General features: G+C 49.2%; 1 protein-coding gene across 1 annotated transcript in view; it reads left to right on the top strand.

Annotated features, from left to right (window-relative positions):
- Positions 1-18,209, top strand: part of Col23a1 (collagen type XXIII alpha 1 chain) — a 288,185-nt gene that overhangs the window by 219,827 nt on the left and 50,149 nt on the right. Inside the window, exons 3-5 of the mRNA XM_034505846.2 lie at positions 7,455-7,499; positions 12,643-12,650; positions 14,510-14,536. Of these exons, the coding sequence (XP_034361737.1) occupies positions 7,455-7,499; positions 12,643-12,650; positions 14,510-14,536 (80 nt within the window). The remainder of the gene's footprint in view (positions 1-7,454; positions 7,500-12,642; positions 12,651-14,509; positions 14,537-18,209) is intronic.

The following is an 18,209-nucleotide window of genomic DNA, read 5'->3' as shown; positions in this document are numbered from 1 at the left end:
CACACCAGCACCACACATACCAGCACCATGCACACCAGCATCATGCACACCAGCATCATGCACACCAGCATCATGCACACCAGCACCATGCACACCAGCATCATGCACACCAGCACCGTGCACACCAGCATCGTGCACACCAGCACCGTGCACACCAGCACCGTGCACACCAGCATCGTGCACACCAGCACCATGCACACCAGCATTGTGCACACCAGCATCATGCACACCAGCACCATGCACACCAGCACCACGCACACCAGCACCGTGCACACCAGCACCATGCACACCAGCACCATGCACACCAGCATCATGCACACCAGCATCGTGCACACCAGCACCATGCACACCAGCATCATGCACACCAGCACCGTGCACACCAGTCAGCAGGGGTGAGGCTTCTAGTTAGGCACCAGCTCACCTTTTCCTTGCTGGATGACATAGTGTCGCCTTCAGCAATAGAGTGTTGCCATCAGCACTCACTTTTTGAGACAGGTCCTCATTGATCTGGAACTCCCCAATTCAGTTAGGCTGGCTAACTAGAAAGCCCCAAGGATCCACCTGTCTCTACCTCCCCTGCACACCACCACACACAGCTTTTTATGTGACTTCTGAGTCACCAACACACCTGGATTTTTGCATAGATCCTGATAACCCAACTCAGATCCTTAAGGTCACATGGCAAGCATTTTACCAACTGTGCCATCTCCCCAGATTCTTATTTTTTACTCTTTTGTAACTGCCTTGTTTCCTGCAGCCTGAGGTCCCCAAGGCTTGCCCATGTTGTAGCGTGTGTCAGAACGTCCTTCCTGCTTATGGCTGAGTCACACCTCATTATGGTATGAGCTACCCCTGCTTACCTACCCTAGAGAATGGGTTGTGACTCACCTTTAAACAGGAAGGAAGCCATTCCACCTCTGACTGTCGCGTCTGGGACTGTTTTCTCGGTTTCTCTGAGCCTCTGCCCCTGTCTCACCTCCATGTTAGAAAGAAAAGAGGAGAGAGACGGTGGAAAGTCTGTTATAGAACTGTTGAACAGATTCAATTTTTAAAACTACACAAATGTTCCTGCCCCGTGGGAATGGCAGAGAGAAGATCAGGCCAGCACTGGGGGCTGAATGGTCAGGGAGTGGCCTGGTCACTGAGTCTCTACACAGCCCAGCTAGACAACTGGCTACCCTACAAGAGACCATCAGTAAGTCAGGAGCCGATGGAAATGTCATTTGGGGAGGTAGAAGTGGGGAGATTTAGGTACTTGAGTTTGAGGAGAAATGAGGGGAGTTTGAGGCTTTAGGGTTCCCCTTTCAAGTTGGTCAATGGTGTGACTTCTCCAGCCCAACGGTAAAATTTCTGTATTAGAAATTTCTGTAGTATTGTCCCTTTTGGCTCTTGGGGAATAATCAGTTCACTGGATAGATTACTTGCCTGGCATCCATGAGAGCTTTATTCCCAGTACCACATAACCCAGATATGGTGGTGCATGCCTGTAAATCCTAGCACTCAGGAGGTAGAGGCAGGAACATCAGAAGTTTAAGGTCATCTTTATATAGCAAGTTCAAGGGCAGTCTGGACTACCATGAGATCCTATCTTAAAGAAATAAATAATAAATAAATAAGAGTTTCCTTGTATCTACACTTGAACTTCTGGAGCTAGTTAATGCAGCCACGGGCATCCTGAGTTATTCGGGATGTTATTCTAAGTTATTCCGGGGCCTGGGATGGCATGTGTCACACCAGAAACCTCAGGGCTGCATGGAGCAATCCCAGTCCTCGACTGCACAATAGCTTTGGAATGCTTGCTCGGCTGCTGCCTTCTGATGCCCAGGTTTGCAGATGGCAGGGATTAGGGACACAGAAGAGACCTCTGCCTCCCACAGCTTAGCCCTGCACCCCTATACTCAAGGAGGGGCTAGGGGAGAGAGTTGACTCTCAACAGTATAGCACTTGTTTAGCCTGTGCGGGGTCCTAAACAGCATCAGAAAAACAAGGACATTGCCAGCACCTGGACCCGGCACCTGCCCACAGGATGAGAGCTGCTGGGTCTTGCCACATGCCCGGGATACGCAGAAAAATACCTTTACATGAAGACCTGTGCCCAGGCATGGCTGACTTCCCCCATCTTCATGCAATGGGGAAGAAAAAAGAGCAGAAACCACTCCCCTCCTTGCCACCTCTTCTTACCAAGCCAGGTAGTTTGGTGTCTGCTCTAAGGCCTGGAGCTTGTAGGATTGCCAGGCATGCCTGTGGGATACATGTGGCCCAGGATAACTGAACATGTCACAACACAAGACTGTAAACTTAAAACATTGAAACTGTTGGAGGGAGGCAATGTTTTTCTTTTTTTTTCTTTTTTTTTTTTTTTTTTTTTGGTAATTTGAGTGGGTGGTTATTGGTCACAGTTGACAGCATTGTATGGCAGTGTCAAGATGTTGGATGCACCTGACTAGCAATTATTTGAAGAGACTAAATGGGAGGAAATAAGGGGAGGGGTACCCATCATGCCTCTCTTCGGCCTTCTCTCAGCCAGCATCCCATCCCAGGCTGAGAACTGGAGACAGACACAGAGCTGTATGAGAGGCTGTAAGAGGGGCTGTTGGGGGCAGAGCAGAAAGGGCAGATGCTTGGCGACAGGAGGAGACAGAAATGAAGGTTGGGAGTGGGGGATAAAGGCCACAACAAGAGGATTCTGGGATGCTATCCAGCCAGCTTCTTGGACATTGGTGAGGAAAGCAATTGAGGGGAGAGTCTGGGTGCATGTTGCCTTAAAGTTGAGCATTTAAATATGAATCTTAGAACAAAGGGTGGACCTGTTGGTCACACAAAAGTCTCCAGAACCTGGCTGCAACTGGCCCTGGGGTGTTTCCGAGCAGGCTCCTTCTTTTCCACTTGGGCCCTTTCATCTTCAAGGGACAGCCAGTGTGGCGAGCTGCAGCCCCATGGGCCCTGTATGCTTAGCGACATCCCAGCTTGGGCCTGCTGGGAGCTTTGCACAAAGGGCCCCGGAGGCAGGGCACCCCACCCTGCCTGGGCAGTTGCCTAATCTGTTGCACCCGTCTCTATTGGGCCGACTGCAGAACCATGCCACCCAGAAGAGCCACCCAGACGAATCCATTCGTTCTGCCACCTCAACAAAAGCAAATGTGGCCTAAGTTAACCCAGACAGGGAGTTTTACACTTGTGCCCAGCAATGACCATCGAAACGCCTGGTGCTGGTTCAGCTTCAGGTCTGCACGTAGCCTGGTGTGTCTCCCACTTGAACCTCCTTTCCTGTCATGCCCCACAGCTCAGCCTTCTGTGGCCTGGCAAGAGCCCTCAGGGCTCTGTGGGTGAAAACTGGGTCCACTCCCTCCATAAGCACAGGAACATGACACCGTGCATGCTGATGAGATGCCACCCCCTGAAAATAGATACATCCACAGAGGACAGAAGGCTACCAAGGATGCCTAGTGGCCCCCAAATATCAGGGCGTAATTATTCTATGTGGCTGGCTCACAAGGTTCTCAGATGTCAGCAGCCACACACAGGGCACAGGAAGGAGAGAGAGAGAGAGAGAGAGAGAGAGAGAGAGAGAGAGAGAGAGAGAGAGAGTTCCTGAGACAGTGGTGAGACATCCTTGTGGAGATTGGAGATGTCGAGGAGGCAGATGACCACACACTCAAGTGCAGATGCCACAGGCGCTGGCTTAGAGACATCCCATAAACTTTAAATTCCACACAGGTGAAAGTAGCCATTTGTTACGGGGCTGCTGGAGTCAGGACCTTGCCAAGTTAACATGTTAACAAGGTCCCTCTCAAATTTCAACACGAACTCCAACCTCAAAGCCTGTGTCCAAAAAACCAGGGCCTAAGTCTTTGATAGAAGTTTCTGCCCTAAACACAGAGCTATGAGATGGTGTGTGTTTGCCTCTTTTGTGGTTTTTTTCTTTTTTCTTTTTAAATACACAGTCTCATGTAACCCAGACTGGCCTCAAAGTCAATACAGCCATGGATGACTTTGAAGCTCCTGGTTCTCTGGCCTCTGCAATGCCTGGTGTAGGCAGTGCTAGGGAGCGAGTCCAGTGCTTCACGCATGCGAGGCAAGCACTCTACCAACTGAGCAGCTGCCTCAGCCCTGTATGTCATCGATCCTTACGTTTCACTCAGCCATTCTAACCAGAAACCCTTAGCCCAAGAGGCTAGAAAAAAGTTCATTCTCTCCTCATCCACTACAAAGGTCTCAAGATTCAGTGTGGCCCTATGAGGCCCTCCCCATCCAGAAGAACCCCCATTTCTCCTTGTCCCTCAGAATCCTTCTCTCCTCCAGATGCAGAACATCCCTTCACAAAAACCAGAAGTGCCCTCCAAGCCGAGGCTGGGGCTGCTTCTCTGTGCTCTGACTTCTCAGCCCAGGACATACCAGGTGCGCCTGATCAGTCACGGGGGGGTGGGGGGGAGGGAAGAGAGAAGCACTTGGTGTTGTTTGTTGCTGGGCCAAAATGCCTAGCAAGAGCAACTCAAAGAAGGAAGAGTTTATTTTGGCTTACAGTTTAGAGGTGCAGCCCATGATATCTAGAAAGACAAGACACAGTGACAGGAACTTGAGGCGGCTGTCACATCGCAGCTTCAGTCAGGAAACAGAGAGCGGTAAATGGTGGGGCTCGGCTCACCTTCTCCTTTTTATGCAGTCTGGTTCCCCAGTTCATGCGTGGTGCCACTCACAATTAGGGTGGGTGTTCCCACTTCAAGCAACTCAGTCTAGAACCTCTCTCATTCATGCTCATAATTTTTAATGGCCAAATGACCCCAGATTCTGTCAAGTTGACAGCAAGTATTACCCATAACATGTACAAATGCCAATTTTGCCAGGAGCTGCTCTGCCTAGCCTAGACTTGATTCATGCCAAGGTTCTGCATCTCCCCCATAGTTGTTCTGAGAATTCTTGAGAAGTTTTGATGCTGACTTTGCACAAAGGGTAAAGCCTTGAAAGGCAGTCACACTTTGTCCCTAATTGGCACCAGCCTCTCAGCATACAGCCTGGCATGCAGTGAGCAGGTAAAACAGACAGATACAAAATACTGTGCTGGGTAGATTCATGTCAACTTGACACAGGCTACAGTCATATGAGAGGAGGGAGCTTCAATTAAGAAAAAGCCTCCATAAGATCAGACTGCAGGCAAGCCTGTAGGGCATTTTCTTAATTCGTGATTAATGGGAGAGAGCCCAGCTCGTTGTGGGTAGTGCCATCCGTGGGCTGGTGTCCCTGGGTTATAGAAGAAAGCAGGTTAAGCAAGACATAATGAGCAAGCCAGTAAGCAGCACCCCTCCATAGCCTCTGCATCAGCTCCTGCCCCCAGGCTCCTGTCCTGGTTTGAGTGTCTGTCCTGACTTCCTTCAATAATGAACAGTGATATGGATATATAAGCCAAAGAAATCCTTTCCTCCCCAACTTGGTTCTGGTCATGGTGTTTCACTGCAGCAATAGTGACCCCAACTAGGACAAATGCCATCTGCAAAATTCAACCAAGGGTTAGAGACATGGCTCAGCAATTAAGAGGGCTTACAGCTCTAACAGACGATCAAACTTCAGTCACCAGCGCCCACATCCGGCTGCTTACAACTGCCTGTAACTCCAAGCTCTAGGGGATTCTGGTGCCCTCTTCCAGCCTCTGTAAGTTCTTGCCCATATGTGTACATACACACACAGAGACACACAGTCACATAAATAACAATTTTCGGTTTTGGTTTTGGTGTTTCAGATTGTTTGTGTTTGTTTTTTATTTGTTTATTTGTTTATTTTTCTTTTTTTTTTTGTTTGGTTTTTCGAGACAGGGTTTCTCTGTATAGCCCTGGCTGTCCTGGAACTCACTCTGTAGACCAGGCTGGCCTTGAACTCAGAAATCTGCCTGCCTCTGCCTCCCAAGTGCTGGGATTAAAGGCGTGCGCCACCACTGCCCGGCTTTGTTTATTTTTCAAGACAAGTTCTCACTGTGTAGATTATGCCAGCATGGTACTTATAGAAATCCACCTCCCTCTGCCTCTAGAATGCTGGGATTAAAGGTGTGCAGCTCAGGAAGAAAGAAAGAAAAAAAGAAAGAAAGAAAGAAAGAAGGAAGGAAGGAAGGAAGGAAGGAAGGAAGGAAAGAAAGAAAGAAAGAAAGAAAGAAAGAAAGAAAGAAAGAAAGAGGACTGGAGAGATGGCTCAGTGGTTAAGAGCACTGTCTGCTCTTCTAGAGATCCTGAGTTCAATTCCCAGCAACCACAGGGTGGCTCACAATCATCTGTAATGGGATCTGATGCCCTCTTCTGGTGTGTCTGAAGACAGCTACAGTGTACTCATATACATAAAATAAATAATATTTAAAAAAAGGAAAGAAGGAAGGAAGGAAGGAAGAAAAGAAAGAAAAAAGAAAGAAAGAAAGAGAAATTCATTAGCAAATACATATAGCTTTTGATCTGTGTGGAGTGATCACACTTAAGAGGACAAAAAGGGCCGGGCAGTGGTGGCACACACCTTTAATCCCAGCACTTGGGAGACAGAGGCAGGCAGATTTCTGAGTTCAAGGCCAGCCTGGTCTACAGAGTGAGTTCCAGGACAGCCAGGGCTACACAGAGAAACCCTGTCTCAAAAAAAAAAAAAAAAAAAAAAAAAAAGAAGGCAGAGCCCAGGGCAGAGGGGCACAAGTGATGTTTGCAGTGGATTCTGCAAGTACCTCAGACCCCATTGTCACTGAGCAAACAAATATGAGGTCCTCAGACTCAGGCACAAGGCTGGCCCGTGACTTGGGGCCTCCTCATCTTTTTATATCCAGATTTTTCGTGCCTGGGAACTGACAAGGGTGGAGGGCCATGTAAACTGAGAGATGCTTAGACACATGGAAGAAGGCCTGGATCCACAAAGACCATTGAGTGACCTGTCTGTGGGCCACACTAAATCACACAGGCATGAGCAGCTCCCAGGGGTTGAAGGGTGGAGGTTCAGGTGAGCTGTGAAAGGAAGTGAAAGGGATGGTGACTGTGGTTGCCACATTTAACCTGTAATGCCCTTACTGCGACAGCATTGGCTTTTACCGAGTGGGTCTCGTTTTACTTTACAGAACACTGCAAAGCATTGGGTGTGGGGCTGTGTGAGAAAAATGCAGACCCTCAGCCTTATCTCTCTCCCAAGGCTGAAGCTTACCCTCTGCAAGCCCTCCCATGGCAGGTGTCACGGGACCACCTCTTAGCTTGGAGAGGACCTAGGAGTGGGTAATGAATGGCAGGATGGGGAAAGGTGTGCAGTGGGGCCTGGAAGAGCAAAGATGGGACATGGCAAAGTGAAAGGGATCTCTCCAACTTCTCCCTCCACCAGCCTCAGGCAGGGTGCACTGTAGGTATGGGCTCAGTCTACTCCCTGGTGGTAGGAAGTGGCAGGTAGAGACCATGTGCAAATACCCTGGTTTTCCTTCTCAGTGAATCCATCCTTGTTCTCCTGCCTAGGTCCCCCTGGACGGCGTGGCAAGCCTGGACGAAGAGGCGACCCTGGTGAGTCCTGGTTTTCTAAGTTCCTAAGCCAAAGCTGAGTGGCACACCATGGACCCTGGACCCAGATGGAGGTGCCAACCACCTACATCCTGGTCCTGGATCACATCTTTCTTCTTGAGTGCCACCTACTGTCTCTGAGTCGCCATGACTCATACCACCTCTTCTTGGCTTCTTGGCAGCCACCGTTCCCAAACGAGACATTCTATGTCCTCAGCATTCTCCCTGAATCCACCAGCCTTAGAAACTCAATTCTTGATCACCCATTCTGAAACAGCAGCCCTCTGTGTCAGCAGACAGAGACCCTGCCAGCTCTCTGCCATGGGACCTTCACAGTACACTGTTTCCTGCAGATCACAGCTCCTTCCCAGTCCTTGCCTCTCCTACCTTGGCCACCTTCCTCCCATCACATTCGTTGTATCAAAATGAACTTCTTCTACAGAGTCCCTCACATTTTAACCTCCCCCCCCCCCAAATCTTAACCAATGACAACATGGCTACAGCAGGACATGTCGCTGTCTTCATCTTCCTTCCTTCTCTCCCTTCCTCCTTCCCTCCTTTCTTTCTTATTTAGCTATCAAGGAAAAAGTCAGGGAACTAGAGAGATGGCTTCGATGGTTAAGAGTACTTGCTGCTCCTACAAAGGACCCGAGTTTGTCCCTTCCCCTTGTCCTCAACACCCACAGCTTCAGGGATCTGATGCCCCTTCTGGTCTCTGTGGGTACTGCATTCCCATGTACATACACACACAGACACACACACACACACTTTTTTTAAGAGTCAGTTTAAACATTCATGTGCCCACATCCCTTTTGGTGTTCATTAGTACTGGCTCAAGAATACGGGACATGTGCTATGGGTGGATGTTAATAATCTCAGATCAACTGAATGAGCTTCAGGCAGTTAGATACATATACATAAGAGAAATTTTCAGGGCTATGGGTGAAGCTGGTGTAAAATCTGTGAGTCAGACAACACACTTGCTGCCTAAGGACTGTACAATTCTATTTTTAACTGTAATAGAGTGGTTATGGATAGGTAGTTGGAGTTCATTCTCCCTGAACGGCTGGTGCTGCTTCAAGAAAATGCTTCCTGGCTATGCGATCCCATGAGCATGCATAAATTGCTGAGAGATCTGCTTACTCCTCACTGTCTTTCTGGAACCTCACTGCTGGCTCCTCTCCAAACCTGAGTATTTCCAGCTCCCCCTGAGCCAGTTTCCACAGACTTATCGCTAACCTCGACCTCTCTGTCTCCTCAGTCTCGTCCTACTCACATCTTAAATGAGCCTTCCCTTGGCCCTCATTTCTCCTCTCTCCCCAAATCATCCTCCTCCTGTGGCCCCACCTGCCCAGGACACTAATGATGTCTTTCTCCCTGCCTCTGGCTCCTGAGATCAGATGTTGCCCCTCTGAACACAGAATCATCCCATCTCCCCCTTTCATCACAGAGAGACAACATCCTTGCTTCCTGTACAGTGACCCTGATCCTTTCCTGCCCCACACCAGGTCCCTCTCCATCTCTTCAGTTTACCTCTTACCTCTGTTGCCTTCCCTGTCCCCATGGCCACAACCTCCCACAGCAATCACCACCTGCACACATATGAACACATATACACACACACACATACACACACAAAAAAAAAACAGATACAGATCTAAAAAGACATTTCTCAAAAGAAGACGTACAAGTGGCCAACAGCCGCTGGGTGTGGCAGATCCATAATCCCAGCACTAGGGAGACTGAAGCAAGATGATTCTAAGATCAAGGCCAGTTTGGACCAAATAGTGAGTTCCAGGCAAGCCTGTCTCAAAAGAGGAGGGAGAGAAAAACTTAACAAAAGCAAAACTATGCAACAGGGGAAATGTCCACATCACTAATCAGCAGGTGACTGATTACAAGTTAGAACCATTAAATACGTGACCTCGCTCCATAGGAACAACTGTTATCCAAAGGACTGAAGACAGTGTGAGCTGCTGCAGATGCAGGGGTTGCGGGGGGGGGGGGGGGGGGGGGGGGGGGGGTTCCGCCCAGAGTCAGAAAAAGTGCCACGGTGGAGTTTCTTCAAAGAGTTATATAGCCCAACTATCCCACCTTTGGGCATACACACAAGATGTGACATCACCGTGGGGGAGGGACATCTGCACCCCCTGCTCTTTGTAGCACTTTCCACAGCCGCTGAGAAACACAGGCAACCTAGAGTCTGCACAAATGGGTAGGATAAAACGTAGTCGACACACAATGTGAAGCAGTATTCATCTGTGAGAAGAGAGTCAAGTCCACCAGCTCCAGGAAAATAAAACTAAATCAGCAAGCCCGAGCCAGTGAGGGATCCTGTCTCAGAAAAGCAAGGTGTGTAAAGAGTAACACCCATGGCTGACCTCTGACCCCGGAGCACACCTGCAGCTCTGTGCTGGGCCCATCAGAGTCCTACACTTCACATGATCCCCAGAGGATGTAAGATGAGAATATGTTCTTACCCCAATTTTGCAGAATAGGAAACAAGACTCCAAGGGAAATACTGTCTTGTCTAAGGTCAGCTGCTAACCAAGGCAACACCTCCCTGTCTGCAGCACTCCTGTGAGGTGTTCTGTTCCTCCCTGTTGGAGCCAGTGAAAAACCACATAAAGCAGATGTCCCTCTCTGGCTGACTTTAGGTGGGCCTGGTGTTTATTTCTAGATAGTTCCACACACATGCACATCCTGGCATTGTCAGCCTCCAGTATACAAGGCAGGCCTTTTCCTGTGCCCCTGAGAAGAAGGTTCTTCTGGAGTGCTGGGACAGGATCTAACTAGAATGTTATCTTACAACAGACACCCCTGCCATCCATGCAACCAGTCCCTGGACAGCACCCTCCCGGCCCTTCAGTCTTCACAGGTCCGACTGGTCCAAATAGAGTGGAGTTCTCACCTTCTCTGGGTAGTTTGCATCTGGAAAGCACAACACAGTGTCTGGTATAATTGCCTGGGCCAACCTCTTTCCCCAGGCAAGCTCATATGACACTGAATTCCAGAGATGAGATTTTGTACCTGATGTTCCCATTTCCACTAAAAGGCTGGAGGCCTCTCTAGAGTGCCAGTTAAATAAGAGCATCGTGGCTCTGTGGTCCAGTCATGCTCAGGGGCATTAGTTCCTCAATGTGAAATTACACAGTGGAAAACTGACAGCTCTTCTTCTTTTCCCTGAAGTCCATGTGCATATGTGTGCACATATGTGTGTGTGATGTGCTTGCATGTATGTAAGAGAGTGTTCTCTAATTCCAGTCTCAGCTTGTGTTTCATCTGTGCTAGAGCTATTCTCTTTGCTTCATGTGGATATGCACACACACACACACACACACACCACACACCACACACATACACACCACATACACCCACACACACCACATGCACCCCTACACACACACCATACACACACACACCACACACACACATAAAACATACATATAACACACACACACTCACACACACACTCATGCCCACTGATCATCTTCTTCAGTCCTCCGCTCTATCCAGAAAAACACACATGACACTCCTCGAATTCACAGACACAAACTCCTATCTCACTTTCGCCCTCATCAGCTCACACTGCCTCTGAGTTTGCCTCAGCCTTAGTTCATCCACACACAAACTCAGTTTAAAAGCCGCTCTATTCCCTAGAAAGTCTTGAGAAACACAGCAGAAGATTCTTGAGCTCCTGCAGGGAAGTGCTTGGGTTCTAGGGTGTAGATCCTGGGTTCTAGGGTGTAGATCCTGACTAAGGTGTATCACACTTGAGCTAGCTAAGTGAACAAGGCAGAAAGCCAGTTCAGACCAGGGAGAGCAGCCCATGGGCAAATGAGGAGCAGAGTCTCGGACAACAGAAATGATCGTGGGGCTGGGAACAGGGATTCCAGCAGCCACAGGGACAGCCACCACCTCCACTGCGTGGGCCATGCCCTGCCATGCTAACAAAAATAGTCTGCAGGAAGATCAAACATACCTTTGGGAGACATTAGGGAAATGACTGACCCTAGAGGAGCCAAAAGCTCCAGATGGAGAGGACGGACTCCCAGACCCACCAACCACCTGTCAGCATCACCCACCCAGGCAGACAGTCCTTCCTACCCCCCACGACGTGGATGAACATGGCTCCCAGACTGGGAAGCCCTGGCAGGCCACAGTTGCTCTGTAGACAGTCCTGAGAGTTACCAAACCTCCTACTTCCTCAGGCTAAGTCATCTGGCTCTCATTTAATTGCTCCCACATTCTGGGGCTTAGAACATATGTTTGAAAGCTGTGTGCCTAAGGGTCAGAGAGCAAAATACATGGTGGAGCCAGGCTCAGGGGTAGAGGCACCATGTGGTCAATTGGGGGACCTGAACTAGCTTCACTCTCTAAGCCAAGAGCCCTGGAGGACCTAAGCCATGCCCCCTTCCCAAGCCATCTCTCTTGCTACAGATCATACAATCTGCCTCCAGCAGCTGTGCCAGCCCAGTTAACTATATTAGAAAGTCACAAGCAAAGGGTTTAGCAGAGGCACTGGCCCAACAGGCAGCTCCTGCCTTTCTCTGTAATGCCCATTTGAGTGTGTGTACCTGCCAGCTGGGCATCAGGGTAGCTGTTAGATGTCAGTCACTCCAGGAAAGGCAGAGGAGGAAGCTGACCTTAATTGGAATGGGTCAGTTCCTCGGGGTATGTATAGGAGGACAGGCTCAGGGGAGGGTACATGGACAGGTGCAGGCAGGCATGTTCATCTGCTCTCAAGGTGATTACTGAGTCTTTCCAGTGGTGTTTGTCTTCTCTGGAGTACAGGAAGCAGGGTCAATCATTGTAAGTGTGGGATCTATACTGTCCGTGCTCTGTTTGACCCCAATCTAGACTTAGGGGGAACCCGGCCTCTATTTTAACACTGGTAGGAGTATTAACATATCCACTTTCCATTCAAAAATCTTGGCCATCTCTCCTACCATCCCATTGATCCGAAAGTCCTATCTCTCCTCTTTGACAAGGTTCTGTGGCTGACCCTTGTTTACAGGGCCATTGTGGGAAATGCTGTGAGCCCCACTGAAGCCTGGGATTGATGAGGTGGGGAGTGGTCAGGGCTCTGCTGAGAGGGGCGGGAACTTTCCACACTGACGGTGGCCCTTCTGCTTGTGTTTTGCAGGCCCTCCAGTAAGTGTCTCGGATTGTGCTGTGCTCCTGAAAGATAAGACATTTATTTGGTTCTCTCTATAAATTCAACTCCCATGAAAGCAACATCTGGTTAGAAAAGTGTGTGCTTTTAAAACAAAGAAAAACGTCAGGGATATAGTTCAATTGATAGTGTGTCTGGCCTGGGATGTACAAGCCCTGGATATGATCCCCAGTACCATATACCTGTGTAACAATATACACCTAAAATCCCAGCATTTGGGAAGTGAAGACAGGAAGATAGTGGCCATCCTTGGCTGCATAAGGATACTGAGGCTAGCCTGGGCTACATGAGAACCTGTCTCAGAAATAAGCAAGCAAAAAAAGGATTCATCCCAGAGAGAAGCTTAATTAGTTTTTAAACAGTAAAGAAGTCCCTGAGCTTGCCTTGCCCACTAGAACATTCTAGGCCAGCATTTCAAGAGAGCTCACATGAATCTAGTGACTCCTCCCCAAATCTTTGGTTCGGCGTTGGGCACAAGCATGTAAGTGCCAGCTTAGCTCTCCGACCCTTTCTCTGCCCACTGATATTTTTAATTTTTTTTTTTTAAATCTCTGCTGCTTTGGCAAAAGGCATCAGACAGTAGCTTCAAGACAAAGTTGGGCTTGAACACTGACTGGGTCCTGGAGATCCTTTGTCTTCTTAGCCAGCTTGTCTTGCTCCCAGCTGGGACTTCGTGAGCCTGGCTGGCTGGCAGAGGTGTCGAGGCGGCACCAGAAGTAAAAAATGTCACTGCACTTAAGAGGGTGTGAAGGGAAGCTCTGAGAGGCTCCCGCCTTGGCCAGACAGAGGCTGCTTTGAAGGCAGCGATTCAGTGGCCCTGGGAATCCCCCTTTCTCCCGGTTATGGATGTATCTGCCTTTGATTCCTCTTGGCGGGTTTTCAGGGCCAGATAAATCCCTATGCATCCATTCAAGCAACACATGGACAGTCAACTGGAGCCAAAGTGAACCTTCCAAAGGAATTCTTTTCAGATGAGCCATTTTGCTTCTGGTTTCTGCTTCCATGATTCACGTGCCCCCTACCCCCATCAGCACCCTTCAGAATCTGGCTTCTCTGTGCATGTAGCATCAGTCTGAGCCAAAGAAAAGGCAGGCCAACAAAAATGTGTAGGGTTTTGGCCACAAGTGAACTTCCTGGTAGAGTGTTCCCGGGGGCCCCTGGGAGGTGGCTTGTACAAACTTGTGGGAATGCAAAAACGCAAAGACTAAGGAAACACAGAGACTAAGGCATGGTTTTGTATCTGGCTCAGTTGTTAAAATATTAAATGGTTTAAGCAAGCAGGAATTCTTAAACTACCACTGCAAGGGGCTTGGAGCAGGAGGGGATACCCATGTGTGGGACACTGTGTCAGGTAGCTGTCAGTAGCCTTAAGCAGGCTTAACCTGCTGACAGAGAAACAGCCAGTGGCAGTGCATGTCCCCCATATCTGTAGCTTCCATTAGAAACAAGGATGAGCTGAGAGCTACTGCAGCTCCTGTGTAAAGGATATTTTCAGTCCCTGGTTTGGTCATAGTGATTGTGATATCTCCTTCCAGCCTTATATGACCATGTGTTCTCTGTCTTATGTTGGGACTGACAAAGGGATGATGCATGTAGGTGTCATACCTTGGTGGTTCTGTTGTAGGCCCCATGGCCGCTGATAGGAGAAGGTGGTTGTCCTTCTGACCCACCAGAACCCTGGCATCACCCGCTGACCCCGCAAACTGCAGCTAGCAGTGTTTGTCCCCTGGAAACCATGCAGAAAGCATCGGGGGGATGTGGCTGGACAGAGTTATAAGCATTGCCATATGGTTTTCTGCCCAAACTCTGATTGTTAATGGCTTATTAATTACCACAGGGGCAATCAGGACGAGATGGCTACCCGGTAATTTGATATTTATTTTTTTGTTCTCTCTCTGCCTCCTCCTCTTAATCCGACATTCTCCTGAACCTTGACATTCTCCTCTAGAGTCTTGACTTGAACTGTTGCACCCCACTTCCTCCACCTGTGCTCCTCGGTAGCTGGGCTGCTTCTTTCTATGGAAGGATCAGTGTGCACTCTGGGTAGACCCCAGCCTTTCAGGCAAAGCAAAGAGGATTCCAGAAAACAGCTTTCCTTCTAGCCTAGCGTATCTGCTGAGCCTCAAGCCTTGGCCTGGCTGGGTCGTGCCCTCCTGAAGGACACTACTGTACCTCTACCTAGTGTCAGGGACGCCCTATGATCTTACCTCTCAGAATAAGGGAGCTGGTTAGTTCCGGTTTGGTCTTTATGGTATGAGTACCTCAAAAAAAAAAAAAAAGTTACTTTTTATTTGAGGTTGATGTCCCTACCCAGGCCAAACAAGCATTATATCAGAGACAAGAAGTTGGGGTGACCCTGCTGCCACTGGACCTTGCCAAGGTTGAGGGAGATGACAGTAGCTTCCAGAAGAATGGATGCCCTAGAACAATCAGAGACCAGGCGGCTGCGGTGAGATGTGGCTGAGGAGGACTACCTTGAGTTTGAGGCTAGCCTGAGCTACATAGTAAGATTTTGCCTCATCCAAAAAAGGGAGGGGGGAGTAGGAGTAGGGGGAGGAGATTGTTGAAGCCTGTAGAATAGAGCTCAGAGTGTCTGTCAGATGCAGGGGTTTGTTCCGTGCCTTCAGATAGGAGGATGCAAGGAGGGAAACGGCAGCTGGTTCAGAGAGCTGTCTCAGTCAGAACTGGCTGGCAATGGTGTGTGGTCCTCGGTCCTGCAGGGCATGCATCCCGGGCGGCTGAGGAAAGCAGTCTAGCCCTGAGTATCAAGGAGACCTGGGCTTGATTCCAAACCTACAGCTTCATAGTTTGGTGACCCCAGGGAAGACATGCACCCTCTCTGAGCCTTAATTTCCTCCTCTGTGAATGAGACAAGTCCTCAAAAAGCTGTGGGGATTGAGACTAAATGAGGGGACCCAAGAGGTGACAGTTCTGCATAAATTACAAAATGGGTCACATATAGCTCTCCAGGACGTGATCGGACCTTTTGAACACATTGATCCTGAGCCCAAAGCAAGGCTGTGCTCGACCCAGGCCCCTTTGGAGCCTCCTGGGGGAGGCAGCGTCCCCAACAGGCAGTCTGACCTCTCAGGCTCACAGAGCAGATCCTGCCTGACCCAGAACGCCTTCCTGACTAGGGGGGAGTCAAGCCCTCACTCCAACTCCTCCTCAAGGGTCTTGGGGCTTTTGCTGGGGTATATCGCCACTTGGATATTCCTAGCTTGGGAAGACTAGAATTCTTCTAGCAAAATCCTCCAAGATCTAGGGGACTTGGAAGACATACCTACCCACCTTGAGTTTCTCTTTAGGGCACAGATTCGCTTCTGGGCATGGGTTGCCCCACGGTAAATTGAAAATACCATATATATTTTTTAAAAAGTATCTGCTCCATCCAACCTCCCAACCCATCCTGACTAGGAACAGCATCTACAGAGCCTTGTGGTCTTCTCCCACCTCCCCCTACATCCCCTGTCTTAGGGTTTTACTGCTGAGAACAGACATCATGACCAAGGCAATTTATAAGGACAACATTTAATTGGGGCCAGCTTACAGGCTCAGAGGTTCAGTCCATTATCATCAAGGCAGGAGCATGGCAGCATCCAAGCAGGCATCATGCAGGAGAAGCTGAGAATTCTACATCTTCATCTGAAGACTACTAGGAGAAGACTGCCTTCCAGGCAGCTAGGACCAGGGTCTTAAAGCCCACACCCACAGTGACACACCTACTCCAACAAGGCCACACCTCCAAATAGTGCCACTTCCTCTGCCAAGCATATATAAACCACCACACACGCCCCTCACACCCCTACCAGGTCAGGATCACAGAGCAGATATGGAGATGCAGCTTCCTGTCATAGCCAGATGCATTTGAGAGTATCTTAACCCATAGCACTTAAGCTACCTGGGAAGAACCAGATCCCAAACTCCCAGCCCTGTCCCCACCAATGCTTTGCTCTCACACGGTTGCAAAAAATCACAAAGTGAACTTTCAAAAGTTGAGCCTCTCTCTGCATGTGCAAGGCCCAAAGGGAGTGGGAAGTTTCTGCTGCTTTACAGTGAGCAGACTCTGACCCTGGAGCCCTCTCCACTGGATGAAAGCAGAGGAGCCATTGGCTGGCGGGCGATGGAAGTCATTTATTCCTGCATAAGGGGCAGGGACCTGTACTAGACAGCTGCCAGGTGGTCTGCAAAGGCCTCTTCTCTCTCTGGGTCTCTTATCCTTGCTTTCTTCCCAGGTCTAGGGCAGGGGAGGGATTGCAGGAAACTGAGAAGTTAAGGTACAGGTCTGAATCTATCTCTGTAACTGGCTAGCTGACCGCTGGAGTAGGAAGCCCCGCCCCCAAGTGTCCCTAAACCTAAGGCTCCTTCCTGTCAGTGGAGATATCAAAAGTCCTTTGAAAAAGTCCTTTAAAAGCCATATGAAGAGGGGGTCCCTGCTGCCAGAGAGAAAGCAGTCCCAGCCAGGGAGAGGCTAGACTTTTCCCTGTGGGATCTGAGTTAAACTCTAGTTTTCTGGCTTATGGGAAACAGAAGTGCTTCAGGCAGTCTCTCAGCCTACTGTCAGTTACCAATGGCTCCCATGGGGTTAGCACAGCTGCCCAGTGCTATGTATTATTCATATGTATTAGAATAGACCACTAACACATAAGCTTATTCTTGACTATGAACAATTATAGATTTACAGATAATTTTTTGTGTGGTGCTGGGGAGTTGAACCCAGGGCTTCATGCATAATAGGTAACTGCTGTATCACTGAGCCACAACCCCATCCTAACATAAAGCTCATGTGTGCACACACGCCTGCACAGGTACACTCACCCTGCAAGAACACATAGAGGCCAGAGATGGATTTCAATTGTCTTCCTCTTTCAGTCCTATCTGCACCACCAACACCAAAAGAAAAAAAGAAACTTATTTTTTTGAGACAGGGTCTCTCACTGAAACTAGAGCTCACCATTTTGGCTTAGATTGTCTGGCCATGAAACTCCAGAGTTCTGTTTGCCCTTTCCCCCACCCTCAGGCCCCCAGTGCTGGCACTGTAAGTACATGCCACCGTGTCTGGCTTGTAATTGGGTGTTGGAGACCCAAACTCAGGTCTTCATGCTTGCCCAGCAAGCGCTTTACCTACTAAGACGTCTTCAAAGCAATCCATGATAAAGCTTTCAGGATAAGAGTAGAGCCCGGTTGGTAGACTGCTCACACAGCTCGCATAAAGCTCTAGGTCCAATCCCTCTCACCCCACAAACCTGGAGTGTTGATGTACACCTATAATACCAACACTTGGGAAGCAGAGACAGGAAGCTCAGGAGCTCAAAGTCATCTTTGGCTACACATTGAAGTTGAGGTCAGCCTGGGCTACATGAAACCCCATCTCAAAAACAAATAAAAATGTTCTAAAGCAATGGCTCAGCAGTTAAAAGCATTCATTGATCTTCCTGAGGGCCCAGGTTTGGTTCCCGGCATGCACATGGTGGCTCGCAATCATGTGACTCCAGTTCCTGAGGATCCAGTGTCCACTTCTGACCTCCACAGGCATC

This window comes from Arvicanthis niloticus, chromosome 6 (genome assembly GCF_011762505.2).
Source record: "Arvicanthis niloticus isolate mArvNil1 chromosome 6, mArvNil1.pat.X, whole genome shotgun sequence".
Classification (NCBI taxonomy): Eukaryota; Metazoa; Chordata; class Mammalia; order Rodentia; family Muridae; genus Arvicanthis; species Arvicanthis niloticus.
The sequence above is the reverse complement of the archived record's forward strand: the minus strand, read 5'-3'. Positions and strand labels throughout refer to the sequence as shown.